Genomic DNA, 21,043 nt, shown 5'->3' on the forward strand with positions numbered 1-21,043 from the left:
TCCTCATGGCTAGAGTGGGGTTATGGGATTTTGGGGGGAGTACTACTGCAGTTCTCTTTTAAAAATTGCTTCTTGAGCAACAAGCATGGACAAGATAAGATAAATATGAGGTATTGTTCTTCCCTTCAAGATTTTTATAATTTTTATTTTTAAAAAAATATTTAAAACATACCTACCTTCCTCCTATAAAACTAGAGTGTGTAGTCTCCTTCCCTATCTTTTCCTGCCCTCATTTAATGCCTAATTTATCATTCCTGTAGCATCTTCATGTAAGATTTGTCATTTTGGCTATGCAAAGCACTGTGTCTATTTGAAGTAAATCTGTTTTTAAATGGCTTATGTAGGGTTATGAAAATGTTGCACTATTAAAATGTTATCTTTAACATAAAAATTTAATTCAAGATAAGGGAACCTGTCACATTTTTAGGAGTTTTGGTTTAATATTTATATTTGCGTAATGCAGAATTCACCTAATGCAGCTGAAATAGGGCACACTATTTTTGGCATGTCTCACAGTACGTTACTTAATGTGGGTTACAGGGTGCTGGGGTGATGTCTCAGGCTCTCACATCCATCACTTTTCTCCATTACTGTTACCTGCTGCCAATTGCAGGAAATTTCAGTACATTATTAACATTCTGTCATTTGCCTTTGGCAAGTAGTTCTGACAAATGGAAGATTAAAATTTAGCTGCTATAGGTTTAAACCACATCCTTTGTGTCAGTAATACCCAATACCTCCTTGGGTATTTTTCTGGTTTACCTCAAGCAGTGATTTTGTCCATTTTCAATGAAATGGGAGTTTCATTGAGCTTCGCAGTGTGGTCCTGCCTTGGGGACATCTCTTGATTACCCTGTATCTCAACTTACATCATTTAAATTTCAAATAGCAGCACTTCCAAAGTGAGTCAGAACATTTGAGGCTTAGACAAATGAAAACTCATAGATTCTTTTTTTTTTTTAAAGATTTTAATTAAAAAAAAAAGTTTTTAATTTTTATTTTTGGCTGCGTTGGGTCTTCGTTGTGGTGCGCAGGCATTTCCTTGTGGGGGCTTCTCTTGTTGCGGAGCACAGGCTCTCTGCGTATGGGCTTCAGTAGTTGTGGCATGCGGGCTCAGTAATTGTGGCTCGCGGGCTCTAGAGTGCAGGCTCAGTAGTTGTGGCACAAGGGCTTAGTTGCTCCGTGGCATGTGGGATCTTCCCGGACCAAGGATAGAACCCATGTCCCCTGCATTGGCAGGCGGATTCTTATCCACTGTACCACCAGGGAAGTCTCACTCATTGATTCTTTATACTATATTTTATTTGAAATGTACAGTTATGAAATATAAACCTTTGATGTGGTTTGGAGAATAAAATTCAGATATCATATATATTTTGGGGACAACTAGGTAAAGGCCAGATAAAAATATAATTTGAGATCCAAATCAGTCATGTTTGGTGGTCCAAATAAGGTTTGTTTATATGTAAAATGAGCAATTTTTTCGCCCCCAAACTAAAACTTTTTGCCTTCTTGTAAGTATCCTGGATTACAAATATTCAACTACAATTACTTAAGTACATAACATGTTATGAAGTTTCCTAGAACATTGTGTATAAGCATACTTTGCTCTAATTGCCATCTAGAATGTTTACAGTTGTACTACCTTATGTACTGTAGTAGCTGTAAGAGTCTACCAACTGTGGTGGATTCATACGAACATTTAAATAAGAAATATTAATGGAGAAATAGTGTACATTATGTTGAGGCAAATTAAGCAGTATGGTTAGTAATGGTTAGTATAGTAGTACTGGTATAGCCTTAACGAGAATAATTTGCCTCAGTAGATAGAATAACTCCAAAATAAAAAAGTCCAAAGGTTGTCAGAGCTCTGAGCCAAGAAATGACAACTTCCTACCTGTCATATGTTACAAATACCATGTGTTTCCTTCCATTTCCCTCAATGAGGGACTTATTTGTATATCAGGCAACTGGTTAGAGGGTATAGTTGATAGTTATGTTACTGTTTCACTCATTTCCAGCCTCTCAGTAACCACATACATCTCATGAACAACCCTTCATATTTGAATTGATAAATTCTGAGTTACAGGATTAAAGAGTGGTATTTTTACGGTTCTAATACTCTTCATTTAGGAATGCTGTTTCTTTCACTTGGATTATTGACCATTTCAGAAAGTGAAAGCATATCATTTGGGAGGCTTAATTTTTGTTCTTATTGCTCTCTGATGTGAATACCTGATCATTATACAGCTGGGCTGTCGGATAAATAGAATCAACTGAAGAACTTCAAATGCAAATTCTAGAATTTGGTCTCTGGAAATACAGTAGGTCTGTGTGTGTGTGGAGGAAACCTGTCTTTTTTTAAGCTACTCATGTAATTCTGATGTCTAGTGGTACATGTTTGTGTAGTTCTCTTACGTACCTCCTGAGGAGCGCCTGCATTTGGTTTATATGGAAGGCACTGAGATGGGTAGGGAATGAACAACTGTTCTGTTGTGTTAGGTGTCCAGTAGTTGTGACGGTAGCAGTTTTATTTTGTAGTAAAACTCTAATGGGCCATAACGGAGTATGTAGTAAATATAGTAAATATTGATACCGTTTTTAAAACATTATTTTTTATACAGTTGTTTTTGCAATAATGTGTAAAAATACGGTTGCACAAATCACTCAAAATCTATACAGCTTTGTATCCAGAGCACTAATAAAAGCAATAACGATCCTAATAATAGCACAGTTAAGAAGATATGTCAAATTTTGAATAAGTAAAGAAATATTACAGTTAAGTTAGGATTTTACCTTTTGATTAATTAATTAATTAATTAAAAAATTTTTTTGAGCTGTGCCACGAGGCACGTGGGATCTTAGTTCCCCAACCAGGGATCGAACCCACGCCCCCTGCAGTGGAAGCGCGGAATCCTAACCAGTGGACCACCAGGGAAGTCCTAGGATTTTACCTTTTAAATAGGGTGATGGTTGCTTGACAGAAAGTGGTGGAATGAAGGGTTGAGACTGCTGATAACAGAGACAAAGGCCAAGTACACCAAAAGGAGGAAGCACCATGCGAAAAGGCCAAGACGTAGGATGGGACCGAATTGAACCAGCAACAAAGTGGTGCGAGTGGGCGTCACGTGCAGTCCACGGGTCCCTGTGTTTCGCCTCCACATTCACCCGTGTAGAGAACTTTGTGTTAAACTGGACGTACCCGGCTGAAAACATAAGGTGTGGGAAAAATTGTCACATATAATCTGAGTTATGTTGACACATTCCCCTACTTACCAACCTCATATGAACTAATTCGTGTTACAGAAATGTGTTGTAGCAGAACAGATCATACTTGGTGACCATTTTGGGGGCATGACTTCGTGGTTAAGTGCATAATCTCAGGCTCGCTCCACCCTGGTGTCCCTTGGGCAAATCACTTTACCTCTTTATGCCTGTTTCTCTTGTTTTTTTTTTTTTTAATTAATTAATTAATTAATTTATTTTTGGCTGTGTTGGGTCTTCGCTTCTGTGCGAGGGCTTTCCCCAGCCGTGGCAATCGGGGGCCACTCCTCATCGCGGTGCGCGGGCCTCTCACTATCGCGGCCTCTCTTGTTGCGGAGCACAGGCTCCAGACGCGCAGGCTCAGTAATTGTGGCTCACGGGCCCAGCCGCCCCGCGGCATGCGGGATCCTCCCAGACCAGGGCTTGAATCCGTGTCGCCTGCATTAGCAGGCAGATTCTCCACCACTGCGCCACCAGGGAAGCCCTCTCTTGTATTTTTAAAAGTATTTTGAAAGTGTTTTTTTTTTTTTTTTTAATTTTTATGTATTTATTTATTTATTTATTTATGGCTGTGTTGGGTCTTCGTTTCTGTGCGAGGGCTTTCTCTTGTTGCGGCGAGTGGGGGCCACTCTTCATCGCGGTGCGTGGGCCTCTCACTATCGCGGCCTCTCTTGTTGCGGAGCACAGGCTGCAGACGCGCAGGCTCAGTAGTTGTGGCTCACGGGCCTAGTTGCTCCGCGGCACGCGGGATCCTCCCAGACCAGGGCTCGAACCCGTGTCCCCTGCATTGGCAGGCAGACTCTCAACCACTGCACCACCAGGGAAGCCCTTGAAAGTGTTTTTGAAAGTATTATGGGAAAGCAGAAAGGAGAATACTTTGGACTGGGAAATAATTTGAAAATTTCTTGGTGGAGGAGATGTTTTACCTCTTCCTTCTCAAATAACCTGACAGGTTAATACCACTTATAAATTGTGTGACTTTGGGCAAGCCTCAGTTTCCTCATATGTAATTCAGAGACAGTGTTTTGATCACACCATCTCATCAGAATTAATATGAGATACTATGTGAAAATTTACCATATAGTTGAAAGGTAGAAAAAGGAAACATGCATTTCTGGAGTTAAGTTTACTGACTTCAGAGTAGATGGTCTTAAAGATTTCTTCTAGCTTTGAAAGTACTGGAATCTCTGAAACTTCTATAAGTTCTAATAGTTGTTTCCAGTTCTCTGTGTTCTCTGACACAGATGTTTCTCTGGCCCTTCATCCTCTTCAGCCTTAAGTAGCCACTGGCCAAATTCTTCTTTACTATCATGTCATAGAGATTTGCACCAGATACTCATTCAGGCGAATGTTCCTAATTTCAGAGAAGATTGCCTAAGAAAAATATCAATAACAGCATAAGAATTACCCGCATATTGATTCACAGCCTGTGTCCATGCAGTTGAGCATTCTGTCACTTTGGTGTCATTTGCAGAATGTTTTGAGGAAGGGTATTGATACCCTTACTGATAGCCCCAGATATTCTGGTTAATGATTTACATCTATTTCATCCGTTAATTTTTAAGGAATTAAGACAGAGTTTACTTTTTGCCTTCCTCCTTTTTGCCCTCATATTGCCTTAGCTGATCAGAGACTTCACTTCATCCAGCTCTTCCTCCCTCCCGATCCTTCTTTAAAACCAATTTTTGTGTGTGTATCGCTGATTTCAACTAAATTAAATTCTCATTAAAATAATTTTCACCTTAAGGTTTGAATGCTCAACAAGCTTGACCCTCTCACAGATAATTTGCTTTTCAAATGGTTGTTCATCAAAATAAATCTCTAAATAGTTTATGAGTCATTGTTCCTAATGAGTGTGTGCATATCCTTGAACTGTTTTGGGGCAGAAAAAAGGATTGAGAATCCTCTGTTTTAAAGCCACACTTGGAGAAATAGCCTCAGTTTTTTCCTTGGAAAACAATGCTGTAAGTGACCATACTTTCCTGTTTGTTTATTTTCCTGTGTTACACCTGTTTTTATTATTAAGCTCTTTAATGTTAGACTATATAGTTATTGAAAGATTATAATGAATTCACTTCTCAGTGCTTTTTCTTATAAATTTAGTTTTCTAAAATCTGTTATTTCAGATGTAAAATTCCCACCCTTCACTTGGTTTAGTTTCTTTTAGTCACTTGTTATTTGCTTTGAAATATGTCAGAGTGCTTTCAAAACAGTAAACCACTGTAATAGTCTAAGGTGGTATTTTTGTTTTGCTGGTATCTACTTTGTATTTTATATTTGAAAATGACAGAACGGGTGATGATACTCACTGGCTGGTGGTTCAGCTGGCAGAAAAGCCAGTGCATGGCGAATCGCCTCTTCCATGTGTTCACTTAAGAATGCCTTGTCAGTTTGTGGATATAGTTTCTACTTGTAGAATCTTTCACTGTTTTAGTAGTTCTTTGACTTGGAGATTCTGATAGACTGGCCAAATAGCTAACAGTGTTTTCTTGGGGGGCAGGGAATGGGGAGGAGATTTGTCTAGTTCTCCTTGGCAAATCTGTGTTACTTGATACTAACAGGTTGGATTTCCAAGCTCGTGAAGGTTTATTAATGTTTACACCTCTGTGTTACATTATATCATGAATCCATGTTTTCTCAGATATGCAGCCTGTTATAGATATATCTTTGATCTCTTGATTCCTGCTAATCATTTAATATCAAATGTTTAAGAGTTGATGAACCTAGGTTTAATATACTAGAGTGAGATAAGTCCTGCATTTCACCTGTTTTCACGTAATTGATAATTTATTCCAGTATATCAATTGTTCCTTTTCCTGCTCAGAGAGGAGTGATTATAATGTTTCTGTCCTTTAAGAATATTTCATAGTTCACACAGCTTTTGTGTTGTCCTAAAATGTAGAAACTAATTAGTGGCAGACATACTGGGTAAAGTCTTGGTATTAGTCATAGATTGTTCAGGTGTGTGCAGGTATTGCCATTGTCCTTAGCAGATTGTGTAGGAGGACATAAAAATGTCATAGATGATAGTAGAGGATGCAAGAGCCCTTTTAGGTTAGAAGTTAAACAACACTTGAAACTTCTTAATGTGCTGTACCTTGGATAGCTACCCCACTATGCCTGGTTAAGTCATGCAAGAATATATTATCTATGGCCCTTTGGTTACTTGTGTCTTTGCATTTTGTATCATTTTACCATTTTGCTGTTCATTTGATTAATGTTTATTTTAGAAGGCTGGTAGGTAAGGCAAAAAACATGAAACTAAAGCATTCAGTGTAGCTTTTAGGAATTAATGCCTGTAAAGGAAATAAGAGAGCTAGAGGAACCGGTAGAACAACACTGTTGGGATAGATATAATCAACAAGGCCTGGAATACTAGAGGTATACAGGACCTGATTTCTTCAACAAATATGTGACAAAAAAAGGAGAAGAGGAAGCCCGTAAATCTCAAGATTATTAACTAAATTATTAACTAAAAACTTATTAACTAAAATGTCATGTGTGGTCTTTCTGATTCAAACAAACCAACTGTTTAAAAAACAGGTTTGTAACAATTGGAAAACTTTGTACACTGAACTGGGTATTTGTGATATTTCTTCAGGTGAGATAGTGATATTTTAGTAATTTATAAAGGAGCCCTTATGAGAGTTTTGATTTCTCTTCTGAAGGAGTTTAACACTTTTTTTGTAGATCCTAAACCTAGATTCATGAAACATCTTTCTTTTAATTATACCTTCCATTTTTTTAGCATCTTTTATTTACAAATGTTGTGTTCCATAGGTGCTTTATGTATACTGTTTCATCTAATCACTTTGATTGCAATATGATTGGGCATGTTTATTTTGTTCAGATGAGGAAATTGCACTTCAGAGATCTTAAGTAAATTGCCCAAGTTCATATAGGTAATAAGTGGCACGGAAGGAATTTGAATTATCTGAGCTTCATCAAATTAAAAAAATCCGACATTATTTCTAAAATGGAAACCATGGACTCAAAAGTAGTACTGTTGTTTTCAGTTGCTTTGTATATTTAACTTGAATACTACTTGTAATAGTGAAACAGTAGCTTAATGAATTGTATATCAGTAAGCAGCAAGTTAATCCAGTTTCTAAACATACTTATCTTACCACAAAGGTATAGTGATATAATTTGAGGATTCTGAATTGACACTTAAAAACAGCTTTATTGGGCTTCCCTGGTGGCGCAGTGGTTGAGAATCCGTCTGCCAATGCAGGGGACACGGGTTCGAGCCCTGGTCCAGGAGGATCCCATATGCCGTGGAGCAGCTAAGCCCGTTCGCCACAACTACTGAAGCTTGTGCGCCTAGAGCCCATGCTCTGCAAAACAGAAGCCACCGCAGTGAGAAGTCTGCCCACCGCAACGAAGAGTAGCCCCTGCTCGCCACAACTAGAGAAAGCCTGCACGCAGCAACAAAGACCCAGCTCAGCCAAAAATAAATAAATAAATGCATTAAAAAAAATTAAAAAGAAACTTTATTATTTTGCAAGTACTGCTTGAGACATCATAAAACGTACTTTGTATTCATTATATCTTTTGAAAATATCATGTGAAAAGCACCACAGATTATAATATTAATGTCTGGTTCTAGCAAAAACAGAAGAAATCGGCAAATAGTCAATTCTTAATGTATCATTCAAATTTAATGCCCATACTATAAGTGTAAAGACTGTATCAAATTCATAAACCACTTTGTTTCACTGTTTCCCTTTTCAAAAATTCACAAAATCCAACCCAGGAATACCTTGTTCCAATACTCAAGAGCTCCAGGTGCTCTTGCTCAAAGGAAAAAAAAAACCCAAACACCATGGTAGCAGCATTAACATATTCTAGCAAGTGAAATTAAAGTAGTCAGAGGCTGCAGAGAACTCTGCATCCACCTTGACACTGGCACACAGAACAAGCAAGGTGCACTAAACTTAAGCATTCCACTGGCTGACTCAATAAATAACAAAACACTTGCTTTATGAGACATGTTCAAAGCTAAGGATCTCAGGAAATCCTCACTGGCTAAGCAACCACCTCACTAAATATGATAATTACATCATCATTTCTAATCCATACATTAACCTTACAAGGTTGTTATTCCTCTTTTAGAGATTACCAGACTGAGATGCAATTTGTTACTTGCCCCAAACCATACCATCTTATAAACAGTATAGTTGAGATTTGAGCCCATGTCTGTTTGACTTCAAAATACTTCCACTTCTATTGAAAACTGTTTTTTCCCCCCAGGTTTTATAAACGGAACTTTTTATGAAACGGAACTTTTTTTTCATGAATATATTCTTGTGATAGGGATGACATATTCAGATAGCCATTTTGGGGGGAAATTTTATTTAGTTCTTTTGAACAGTTCAGAGAGCTGTCCTTGAATACAAGTTTCTAATGAAGCAAAATCTTCTCTAACATCAAATGTTCCATTTTCTAGCCAAGCAGACCAAGGTTGTCCACAGAATGCTTCACAGCTATGACTCTACACATAGATATACCAAATGGACTCTTCAGAAAATTATGTATTCTCAACATGAATAGTGCGTGTCTGAGTATAATGTATACATGTGTATCAAATAATTGTATCAGAAAAATTAAGCAAGAATCCTTCTAAAATATTTCCAGTGACTGAAGATTTTCCTCAAATGTTCAAATGCCATCCATCATTAACCATTCTTACACTACGTATTCATTCTAAATTTTAGTGGATTTATATCTTTAAATTGTTTTTCTCTTGAAAAAAAAAATGCATTCTACGTTGGGACTCTTCAACTGTTGCTAAGAATGCTTTTCCTCTTCCTGCAGGGATTAGGAACTTCTCTTTCCCTCACCTTCCTTACCTCTCTTGGTCAGTGGAAGATGAAGAATCAGCTGGTTCTAAACTGCTGATGATGACTCCCTGGGTTTAGGTCAGAGACTTGTGCTCTAAGAAGCTTGTTGTGGAAATGGAGTCTGGTCAGGTTTTAAGCCAATCAGGAAAAAGGGTTAAAGCCACCCTGTGGTCTGCAGGAAGGGCCAGTCCCTGGCTCAGCTTCTGGTGCCCTTGGGACTGACTCTGCCTTGTTCCTGTCCTGCCTCCCTGCTATTCATTATCTTTTGTTTTTTCTAGATTTTCATAAACTACCAAAGAAGGGAACAGAAAAAAGAACGCATGTTGATTCTGAAGCTAAAAACATTTTTTTAAAACTTCTAATAGCAGAGTCAAAACTGTGAGAACAAGTGTTGGGAGGTCTGCTTGGTGTGTAAGTCAGCTTGGGAGGGGAGGAGGCTCTCACCGCAGCAGGGGCGCGGGACAGGGAGGTAGGGTTCTGATGTGGCAGCAGAACTAGAAGAGACTGCCGGAGTGATCTGACGTTAGTCAGGCTGCCCGCAGTGTGCTGTGTACAGATACTGCTTACAGGTCACTTTTTCTTGTTTGAAAGGGCTTGAGGAAGGGAGGTAATCAACCATGAGAGTGAAAGAGCAAAAGAAATGATTGAAAGGAAAGGTAAGTAGAATTCATGAAAACACAGGATTTTTTTTGCCAGATTGCCCTGCATAGAGGTTATACCAATGTATATTTCCACCAACAGTCTATATTTATTTTCCCACATCTTCTTCCAAACAGCTTGTTAAAACTTTTAAAAATCTTTGCCTGATAGATAAAAAAAAATCTTACTGTGTTTTTTTGCATTTTTATTATGAGTGAAGTTAAATACTTTTTTTTATGTTTTAAGATTCTTTCGTATTTTTCTATTATTATTCTCTTTATGCCCTTTGCCTAGTTATCTTTTGGGTTGTTGGGTTTTAAAGAGTTATAGGCACTTTTTTAATATGTTAAGGAAATTAACCCATTGTGATATGTTCCAAATATTTTTTCTTAATTAATTACATTTTACTTTATTCACAATTAAAAACTTTTTTTTTGGTTAGGGAAGATTTTAAAATTTGTATGTAGTAAAATGTATCAGTCTTTTGTGGTTTCAGGGCTTCTTAAAATTATACTTAGAAAGGACTTCCTCGCTGTGAGGTGATAAAAGCTTTCCCATGATTTTCTTTTATGGTTTTCTCTTTACATTTAAATCTTTGATCCATTGGGAATTTATTTCAATGGATGGAATGAGGAAGGGATTAAATTTAATTCCATCTCTTTGGAATCTTTGGAAAATGATAGGGGATTTATGGCATAGAGAGATCTCAATAATCCTTTAATTTTTTTTTATAGTTATTCAGGCCAAAATTTCTCTGGAATTGTCTTGAGTGAAAATCATTAGACTAGTTTGCAAGATATCTCTGTATAAATTGTTCAGGAGTTTTTCCAGTGTAGCTGCTCTCAAGAAGCGTTTGTTTTCCAGATTTGTTCCCAGACCTGATAACAAATTTCAGTTTCTAGCAGGAATATATGTAATGACCACACAGTCCGTGGATTAAAACTGTATAATTTTTGAAGCAACAAGATTAAAACAGTAACACATAATGTAAATTGTAGTTTTGTAGAAAGGAAGAAGTATCGTATAAACAAAGTCAGCTAGAGGGTTAACTTCGCTTATTTTCAAATATGAAAATTCAAGGGTATCCCAGTGGATGCCTTTTAAAATTTCATCTGGTCAGATTTAATGTACAACCAGGCTCGTCAGTGGCTGCTCAGTAAAGGGCAGACGCCCATGCATGGGTGACATGTCAGTGGTTGGTACCAGCATGCTTGTTTTTTAAGTAACAGTTATGTTGTTGCCAGTGTTGTAGATGCTATACTTTTCACTCATTTCCCAGCGAGTCATTTTATTGCTGCTCTAGGCATCTGCAGCTTAAGTTATGTGTGAAAATGTTGCATGCTTTTATTTGCTGTAATTGTCAGCATCTTTTAACTTACGATATTTACTTTTTTTTTTTCTTTAGAAAGCCATGGACAAGCCTGGCTGCTGTGTCCCACTTTGGATACTTGAGCAAAGGTGTATATGGCAGTTATTATTGCGGGGAAGGAAAGACGGATGTAATACTAGAAGGCACGAAGTTGGGCAGGTCCCTAGACCATGCTTATCTTCTCTATAAATTGTGATCCTCCCTACCTCTGAGATCTATAACTGTGCCTCCCATTGTGCTTGGCCCAGGAGACCTTTTCATGCAGTGTTATCCTTTCTAGTTTTTAGTTGACCTTTCTTAAGTCTGAGATAGAGCTTTTAAGTTTAATTAGGTCCCATTTGTTTATTTTTGTTTTTATTTCGATTACTCTAGGAGACGGATCTAAAAAGATGTTGCTGCGATTTATGCCAGAGAGTGTTCTGCCTATGTTTTCCTCTAAGGGTTTTATAGTATCTGGTCTTACATTTAGGTCTTTAATCCATTTTGAGTTTATTTTTGTATGTGGTGTTAGAGAATGTTCTAATTTCATTCTTTACATGTAGCTGTCCAGTTTTCCCAGCACCACTTATTGAAGAGACTGTATTTTCTCCATTGTATATTCTTGTCTCCTTTGAGGAAATCGTAAACAAAACAAAAAGACAACCTACAGAATGGGAGAAAATATTTGCAAATGATGCATCTGGCAAGGGATTAATTTCCAAAATATACAAATAACTCATACAGCTCAATATCAAACAACAAAAAAAACCCAATCAAAAAATGGGCAGAAGACCTAGACATCTCCGAAGAAGACATACAGATGGCCAACAGGCAAATGAAAAAAATGCTCGACATCACTAATTATTAGAGAAATACAAATCAAAACTACAATGAGTTGTCACCTCACTCTGGTCAGAATGGCCATCATCAGAAAGTCTACAAATAATAAATGCTGGAGATGAGGTGGAGAAAAAGGAACCCTCCTGCACTGTTGGTGGGAATGTAAATTGGTGCAGTCACTGTGGAGAATAGTATGGAGGTTCCTTAAAAAATCAAAAACAGAGTTACCATATGATCCTGTAGTCCCACTTCTGGGCATATATCTGGAGAAAACTATAATTTGAAAAGATACATGCACCCCAGTGTTCAGAGCAGCACTATTTACAATAGCCAAGACATGGAAGCAACCTAAATGTCCATCGACAGATGAATGGATAAAGATGTGGCACATATATACAATGGAATATTGCTCAGCCATTAAAAAAGAACAAAATAATGCCATTTGCAGCAACATGGATGGACCTAGAGATTGTCATACTGAGTGAAGTAAGTCAGAGACAAATATCATATGATGTCCCTTATATGTGGAATCTAAAAAAAAAAAAGGATACAAATGAACTTATTTACAAAAGAGAAATAGACCCACAGACATAGAAAACAAATGTATGGTTACCAAAGGGGAAAGAGCAGGGGGAGGGATAAATTAGGAGGTTGGGATTAATATATACACACTATTATATATAAAATAGATAACAAGGACCTACTGTGTAGCACCGGGAACTATTCTCAATAATTTTGTAATAACCTATAAGAGAAAAGAATCTGAAAAAGACTATACACACACACATACACACGTATAACTGAATCACTGTGCTGTATACCTGAAACTAGCACAACATTGTAAATCAACTACAAGTTAAAAAAAAAAGTCTGAGAGAAAAAAGGATATAAGTAAGAGAAGTCTGCATCTTGAAAGCTTCTATTTTTTAACTTATTAGCTGGAAAGTTTAAGAAGAGAGAAGTAGTTATTAAATGAATTATAGTGAAAACTCACCTTCATTTGGGTTCTGCATTTGGTTATGTAGGTCACAGAGCCTAAGGCAGTGGGAGGGGTCCGGTATCACAGGTGTAGCAGTCTGACACAGTGAGGGTGCTTCATGGGATTTCCTGTCTTTGCCTCACCTGCAATTAACCTAGCACGTAATAAACTTCGGCCCAGCATGATCACATATCAGTGATGCCTCAGCTGCGCACCTGTGTGTACATCAGTAGAGCTGAACAGCCTGAACACTGCTGTTCTTTAGTCCATGGCTTGAGGTTTAAATTTTTGAAGTACAAGATGGAGACAGAAAGTGAGAGTAGCACTTCAGGAGATGACAGTGTCTTTTTGTTGGATTCAGAAGTTATAACCCAGGTGAATGACATTGAAGAGGGAGAAAGGGAAGAACATTTCAGGTAATTATGGAATTTGCTGTCAGTTCTCCCTCTCTCACCTTTGTCCCTCTGTCCACATCCTTCACTTGTGCTACTCAGCCCTCCCATCCTCTTTGTTTTAATCTCTTTTCCAGTAAGACTTCTTTTCTCTGGGGGAAGGTTTGGAGCTGAAGAGGACAGGTTTCTAGTTGTATGTAGCACTCTTCATTCCACAACTTGTCCTGAGCTTGTAAAAGACATTTTAAATGACTTGTTAGAACACCAGGAAGAGAAGGTGTTAGACAGGTTTTGTAGTAGCATTTCAGGAATTTCAGGTAGAGACTGAACTACTACCCCTTCGTATATCTGATTTGTACCTAACGTGATTTGGATTTGAATCTAGTAGATTTTTCTTCTTCTTTTTCTTGGAATATGTTCCTGTGTGTGTGTGTGTGTGTGTGTGTGTGTGTGTATGTATGTATGGCTGCTTTTGTTGCCTTATTCATGTGTATGAAACATTTTGATTAAGTACAAATTAATTGTTTCATGAATCAAAGCCTCTGACCTTATATCTCACTCCCCTTATATCTCCCCTGCCCCCCGCCCTGGCAAATCTCTCTTGGTTTGATCTCTAGCTGTAACTTCATAATTGAAGTGTTTGCGAATGCCTCCTGATTAAGCAGCTCTCCAAGTTCCTTTCATTGGTGAAGAAAGAGGTCTCACCCAGCTTGTAGACACAGTGCCATTTGTGTATTAATTGTGTTGTGCTGTTACAAATTTTAGGAGGCTTTATTCTGGCTTTTCTTTCTCAACACGGTTAGCAAATTAATTCTTTTGGAGGTATTAAAAAAAACTCTTGAAGTTTGTACTGCATATTATCACTGTCAGCCACATGGGCAGTTAAACATCTTTTACAGTTTTATCTATGAGTAATTGGGTAGGAGAACAGATCATTATTTTCATCAGATCTTGTCTTTTTTTTTTTTTTAAATTTTATTTATTTATTTATTTATGGCTGTGTTGGGTCTTCATTTCTCTGCGAGGGCTTTCTGTAGTTGCGGCAAGTGGGGGCCACTCTTCATGGCGGTGCGTGGGCCTCTCACTATCGTGGCCTCTCTTGTTGCGGAGCACAGGCTCCAGACGCGCAGGCTCAGTAGTTGTGGCTCACGGGCCTAGTTGCTCCGCGGCATGTGGGATCTTCCCAGACCAGTGCTCTAACCCTTGTCCCCTGCATTGGCAGGCAGATTCTCAACCACTGCGCCACCAGGGAAGCCCAGATCTTGTCTTTATGTTTAGTGTTCAAAGAGTCTTTCGTTTCTCAAGTTAAAGGATTTCTTTATCCACAGATTTTATTTTTAAAGTCTAGGTTAAATTACAGAAGAGATTGAATATTAGGACCTCTTGATAACCCACACTAAATTTGTTAATCAGTGGTTAAAATGAATAAGAAGTATGTTTTACATTTTAAAGAATAATTCAGTGTTCAAAGTATGAAAATGAACTATTTTATTAACATATGAAATTCTTCTTTTGTGTCAGCCTTCTCATTCTCTCCATAATTTTATTTTAGCCTTTTTAAAAAAAAATGTTTACTTATTTGGCTGCTCCAGGTCTTAGTTGTGGCACACGGGGTCTTTTTAGTTGCTGCATGCGGGGTCTTTTAGTTGCAGCATGCAGGCTCTTAGTTGTGGCATGCGGGATCTAGTTCCCTGACCAGGGATTGAACCTGGGCCTTCTGCATTGGGAGCTCGGTGTCTTAACTGCTGGACCACGAGGGAAGTCCCTAGGCTTTCTTATTTGAGTAAGCTACTTCTCTCCCAAGGTGTGCTGATGCTTCACATATTGCATAGTTTTAAATATGGTCAGTGTGTCATGAACAATTAGTAGGAATGAGGTATTTATTATGTTTGTGTTAAAACTGTTTGGCCTGGTGTTAAAATTGTGGAAGTTATTTTGACATATTTGTCAAAGGAAGAAACAACCTGGACTTTGTTGTTGTGATAGATTTGGTACTGTGATCCTCCATTTACTTGTGAGGCAACAGGAGGCTGTCTGGGATATTCTTTTGACAGCTCATTTAAAAGCAAATCTGTGTAAGATTGAGCTTTTCTTTTCTTTAGGACTATGTGACCACGTTTTCATCCTGAGAAACTGAGCTAGTGTATGCATTGTTTTAGGAAACCGTGATACTTTAGGGCATTTGTCTGTTTACAGTATTATTTCATAGCTGAACGTCACCGTGACTCTCCCAAACCAAATATGTCGTTGAGGTTTGATCTTATTTCATTTATAAGTGCAACAAAGAGATCAAGGTAAGGCCACATTCCAAGCAGCGTTTCTCACCTCTTCAGCAGTCAGAACGTAAGGAAATGTGGCATCCGAGTGCTTGCACAGTGTTCACAGTGGCGTTCCAGCTGAAACGCCTTGCAGAAAAAAATGTGTGTGGGTGTCGAAGGTGGTGAGGGGCGGATAGTGGGAGTTGCAGCTGTAACCTTGGGAGAACCAATTATAGATTCAGTGCTGTATATGAGAGTTGTTTCTGTAAAATCAATTTGATAGTTAAAAATATATATAGAAAAGTTTTATGTGTTTCTTTAAAATCTGTGCTAATACACATTAACCAAACTGTCATTATGGTTACATACTCATTAATTTCCATGCATGCACACACACAGAATAAGGGCAGAAGATTGTGTGCTCTTCTTTTTCTCTGAATAGCTTCTGATCTGGGTTTTAAATTCATTCTTAAGAGAATAGCATTGTGTCATTTGAGGCAGCATGGCTAAGAGGGTAAAGTCATAGCTGCCTGAAATGTAGGTTTCTGGTACTTCCAGTTGTCATCTGCTTTAGGAGGAGGTACTCACAGAGGAGCACTATGCCCAGTAGCTTTTGGAATAACTTTTATTTTTGGACTTGGTTGGAGTAAGGGGTACCTTTTCTTATGTTATAGCTCTGTGGGAAGTTGGTCAGTCTCCCTTCATGGCAGTAGTTCTAACCTGCCTACCACTGACTCACAAATCTCTCATTTTCTGATTTCTAATTTTGTGAAGTTAATATCTATCATACCATTACGGTAAAAGAGTTCTTAGACTAGAATATTTCGAGATCCTCAGAGTCTTTAGAATAGTCCTTAGGGATCATTAGAAGAATGCTTCTGTAAATATGAAAGGGGAATATAAGGCAGAAAGGAAAAACAAAAATGTTTTAATTCTTTTAAGAGAGAAAAATTTATTTAGGAGTTATATGCAGTGTACTAAGCCAAATATGATATAGTATATCAGTTATATGTTTATTAATCCTGTAAAGTAGGTGTTATTATTTCCTATCTTCCAGATGCAGAAATTGTAGCTCAGAAAGCCACATACACCATATCATCAGTATATGGTAGAGCAAAATCTTGAACCCCAGGGTAACTGATGTTAAAAGTAAAAGACTTCAGTTCTATAAAAAATTTTCATATGTCTGCTGCTAAATGTTATTTTCTAGTAAGTAATAACTTTTAAGAGGCTACAGCTTATTTCTCAGTTCTGAAATTCCTTCTTTGAGCACCAGTGGTGTATAAATTATGCAGCCAACATAAAAGTGAAGTAGTGCATACAGTAATGTGACCTTTTAAAAATATGACCTCGAGAGCCTACCATCAAGCCTCTTAGATAGCCTCAACCACCAGAGGGCAGAGAGCAGAAGCAAGAAAAACTACAATCCTGCAGCCTGCGGACCAAAAACCACAGTTACAGAAAGATAGAGAAGATGAAAAGGCAGAGGGCTATATACCAGATGAAGGAACAAGAAAAAACCCCAGAAAAACAACTAAATGAAGTGGAGATAGGCAACCTTCCAGAGAAAGAATTCAGAATAATGATAGTGAAGATGATCCAGGACCTCGGAATAAGAATGGAGGCAAAGATTGAGAAGATGCAAGAAATGATTAACAAAGACCTAGAAGAATTAAAGAACAAACAAACAGAGATGACCAATACAATAACTGAAATGAAAACTACACTAGAAGGAATCAATAGCAGAATAACTGAGGCAGAAGAACGGATAAGTGACCTGGAAGACAGAATGGTGGAATTCACTGCTGCGGAACAGACTAAAGAAAAAAGAATGAAAAGAAATGAAGACAGCCTAAGAGACCTCTGGGACAACATTAAACGCAACAACATTCGCATTATAGGGGTCCCAGAAGGAGAAGAGAGAGAGAAAGGACCAGAGAAAATATTTGAAGAGATTATAGTCGAAAACTTCCCTAACATGGGAAAGGAGATAGCCATCCAAGTCCAGGAAGCGCAGAGAGTCCCATACAGAATAAACCCAAGGAGAAACACGCCGAGACACATAGTAATCAAAGTGGCAAAAATTAAAGACAAAGAAAAATTATTGAAAGCAGCAAGGGAAAAACGACAAATAACATACAAGGGAACTCCCATAAGGTTAACAGCTGATTTCTCAGCAGAAACTCTGCAAGCCAGAAGGGAGTGGCATGATATACTTAAAGTGATGAAAGGGAAGAACCTACAACCAAGATTACTCTACCCGGCAAGGATCTCATTTAGATTTGATGGAGAAATCAAAAGCTTTACAGACAAGCAAAAGCTAAGAGAATTCAGCACCACCAAACCAGCTCTACAACAAATGCTAAAGGTACTTCTCTAAGTGGGAAACACAAAAGAAGAAAAGGACCTACAAAAACAAACCCAAAACAATTAAGAAAATGGTCATAGGAACATACATATCGATAATTACCTTAAACGTGAATGGATTAAACGCCCCAACCAAAAGACATAGACTGGCTGAATGGATACAAAAACAGGACCCATATATATGCTGTCTACAAGAGACCCACTTTAGACCTAGGGACACATACAGACTGAAAGTTAGGGGATGGAAAAAGATATTCCATGCAAATGGAAATCAAAAGAAAGCTGGAGTAGCTATACTCATATCAGATAAAATAGACTTTAAAATAAAGAATGTTACAAGAGACAAGGAAGGACACTACATAATGATCCAGGGATCAATCCAAGAAGAAGATATAACAATTATAAATATATATGCACCCAACATAGGGGCACATCAATACATAAGGCAACTGCTAACAGCTATAAAAGAGGAAATCGACAGTAACACAATAATAGTGGGGGACTTTAACACTTCACTTACACCAATGGACAGATCATCCAAAATGAAAATAAATAAGGAAACAGAAGCTTTAAATGACACAATAGACCAGATAGATTTAATTGATATATATAGGACATTCCATCCAAAAACAGCAGATTACACGTTCTTCTCAAGTGCGCACGGAACATTCTCCAGGATAGATCACATCTTGGGTCACAAATCAAGCCTCAGTAAATTTAAGAAAATTGAAATCATACCAAGCATCTTTTCTGACCACAACGCTATGAGATTAGAAATGAATTACAGGGAAAAAAACGTAAAAAAGACAAACACATGGAGGCTAAACAATACGTTACTAAATAACCAAAAGATCACTGAAGAAATCAAAGAGGAAATAAAAAAATACCTAGAGACAAATGACAATGAAAACACGACGACCCAAAACCTATGGGATGCAGCAAAACCGGTTCTAAGAGGGAAGTTTATAGCTATACAAGCCTACCTAAAGAAACAAGAAAAATCTCAAGTAAACAATCTAACCTTACACCTAAAGAAACTAGAGAAAGAAGAACAAACAAAACCCAAAGTTAGCAGAAGGAAAGAAATCATAAAGATCAGAGCAGAAATAAATGAGATAGAAACAAAGAAAACAATAGCAAAGATCAATAAAACTAAAAGTTGGTTCTTTGAGAAGATAAACAAAATTGATAAGCCATTAGCCAGACTCATCAAGAAAAAGAGGGAGAGGACTCAAATCAATAAAATCAGAAATGAAAAAGGAGAAGTTACAACAGACACTGCAGAAATACAAAACATCCTAAGAGACTACTATAAGCAACTTTATGCCAATCAAATGGACAACCTGGAAGAAATGGACAAATTCTTAGAAAGGTATAACCTTCCAAGACTGAATCAGGAAGAAACAGAAAATATGAACAGACCAATCACAAGTAATGAAATTGAAACTGTGATTAAAAATCTTCCAACAAACAAAAGTCCAGGACCAGATGGCTTCACAGGTGAATTCTATCAAACATTTAGAGAAGAGCTAACACCCATCCTTCTCAAACTCTTCCAAAAAATTGCAGAGGAAGGAACACTCCCAAACTCATTCTATGAGGCCACCATCACCCTGATACCAAAACCAGACAAAGACACTACAAAAAAAGAAAATTACAGACCAATATCACTGATGAATATAGATGCAAAAATCCTCAACAAAATACTAGCAAACAGAATCCAACAACACATTAAAAGGATCATACACCACGATCAAGTGGGATTTATCCCAGGGATGCAAGGATTCTTCAATATACGCAAATCAATCAATGTGATACACCATATTAACAAACTGAAGAATAAAAACCATATGATCATCTCAATAGATGCAGAAAAAGCTTTTGACAAAATTCAACACCCATTTATGATAAAAACTCTCCAGAAAGTGGGCATAGAGGGAACCTACCTCAACATAATAAAGGCCATATATGACAAACCCACAGCAAACATCATTCTCAATGGTGAAAAACTGAAAGCATTTCCTCTAAGATCAGGAACGAGACAAGGATGTCCACTCTCACCACTATTATTCAACATAGTTCTGGAAGTCCTAGCCACGGCAATCAGAGAAGAAAAAGAAATAAAAGGAATACAAATTGGAAAAGAGGAAGTAAAACTGTCACTGTTTGCGGATGACATGATACTATACATAGAGAATCCTAAAACTGCCACCAGAAAACTGCTAGAGCTAATTAATGAATATGGTAAAGTTGCAGGATACAAAATTAATGCACAGAAATCTCTTGCATTCCTATACACTAATGATGAAAAATCTGAAAGAGAAATTATGGAAACACTCCCATTTACCATTGCAACAAAAAGAATAAAATACCTAGGAATAAACCTACCTAGGGAGACAAAAGACCTGTATGCAGAAAACTATAAGACACTGATGAAAGAAATTAAAGATGATACCAACAGATGGAGAGATATACCATGTTCTTGGATTGGAAGAATCAACATTGTGAAAATGAGTATACTACCCAAAGCAATCTACAGATTCAATGCAATCCCTATCAAATTACCAATGGCATTTTTTACGGAGCTAGAACAAATCATCTTAAAATTTGTATGGAGACACAAAAGACCCCGAATAGCCAAAGCAGTCTTGAGGCAAAAAAATGGAGCTGGAGGAATCAGACTCCCTGACTTCAGACTATACTACAAAGCTACAGTAATCAAGACAATATGGTACTGGCACAAAAACAGAAACATAGATCAATGGAACAAGATAGAAAGCCCAGAGATTAACCCACGCACCTATGGTCAACTAATCTATGACAAAGGAGGCAAAGATATACAATGGAGAAAAGACAGTCTCTTCAATAAGTGGTGCTGGGAAAACTGGACAGCTACATGTAAAAGAATGAAATTAGAATACTCCCTAACACCATACACAAAAATAAACTCAAAATGGATTAGAGACCTAAATATAAGACTGGACACTGTAAAACTCTTAGAGGAAAACATAGGAAGAACACTCTTTGACATAAATCACAGCAAGATCTTTTTTGATCCACCTCCTAGAGTAATGGAAATAAAAACAAAAATAAACAAGTGGGACCTAATGAAA

At 37.6% G+C, this 21,043-nt stretch overlaps 1 protein-coding gene and 1 long non-coding RNA gene across 11 annotated transcripts in view; one reads left to right on the forward strand and one right to left on the reverse strand.

Moving 5' to 3' along the window:
• Positions 1-21,043, forward strand: part of ARHGAP32 (Rho GTPase activating protein 32) — a 278,046-nt gene that overhangs the window by 75,686 nt on the left and 181,317 nt on the right. For 4 of the 10 annotated variants that reach the window (XM_082476186.1, XM_082476185.1, XM_082476191.1 and 1 more), the window contains exon 1: positions 7,499-13,329. The exons of 5 other annotated variants lie outside the window; for them this stretch is intronic. In XM_082476186.1, coding sequence (XP_082332312.1) covers positions 13,112-13,329 — 218 coding nt within the window. In that variant the 5' untranslated portion in view covers positions 7,499-13,111. Of the gene's footprint in view, positions 1-8; positions 13,330-21,043 lie in introns of those variants that run through there. One more of the 10 variants, XM_082476181.1, reaches the window with a different exon arrangement.
• The window catches only part of LOC309667636, a 101,970-nt gene continuing 94,262 nt past the window's right edge, over positions 13,336-21,043 (reverse strand). The window contains exon 3 of the long non-coding RNA XR_014267867.1: positions 13,336-16,912. This is a non-coding gene — a long non-coding RNA (uncharacterized lncRNA). The remainder of the gene's footprint in view (positions 16,913-21,043) is intronic.

The sequence above is a fragment of the Balaenoptera physalus genome, assembly GCF_965194825.1.
Source record: "Balaenoptera physalus genome assembly, chromosome: 10".
NCBI classification, from domain to species: domain Eukaryota; kingdom Metazoa; phylum Chordata; class Mammalia; order Artiodactyla; family Balaenopteridae; genus Balaenoptera; species Balaenoptera physalus.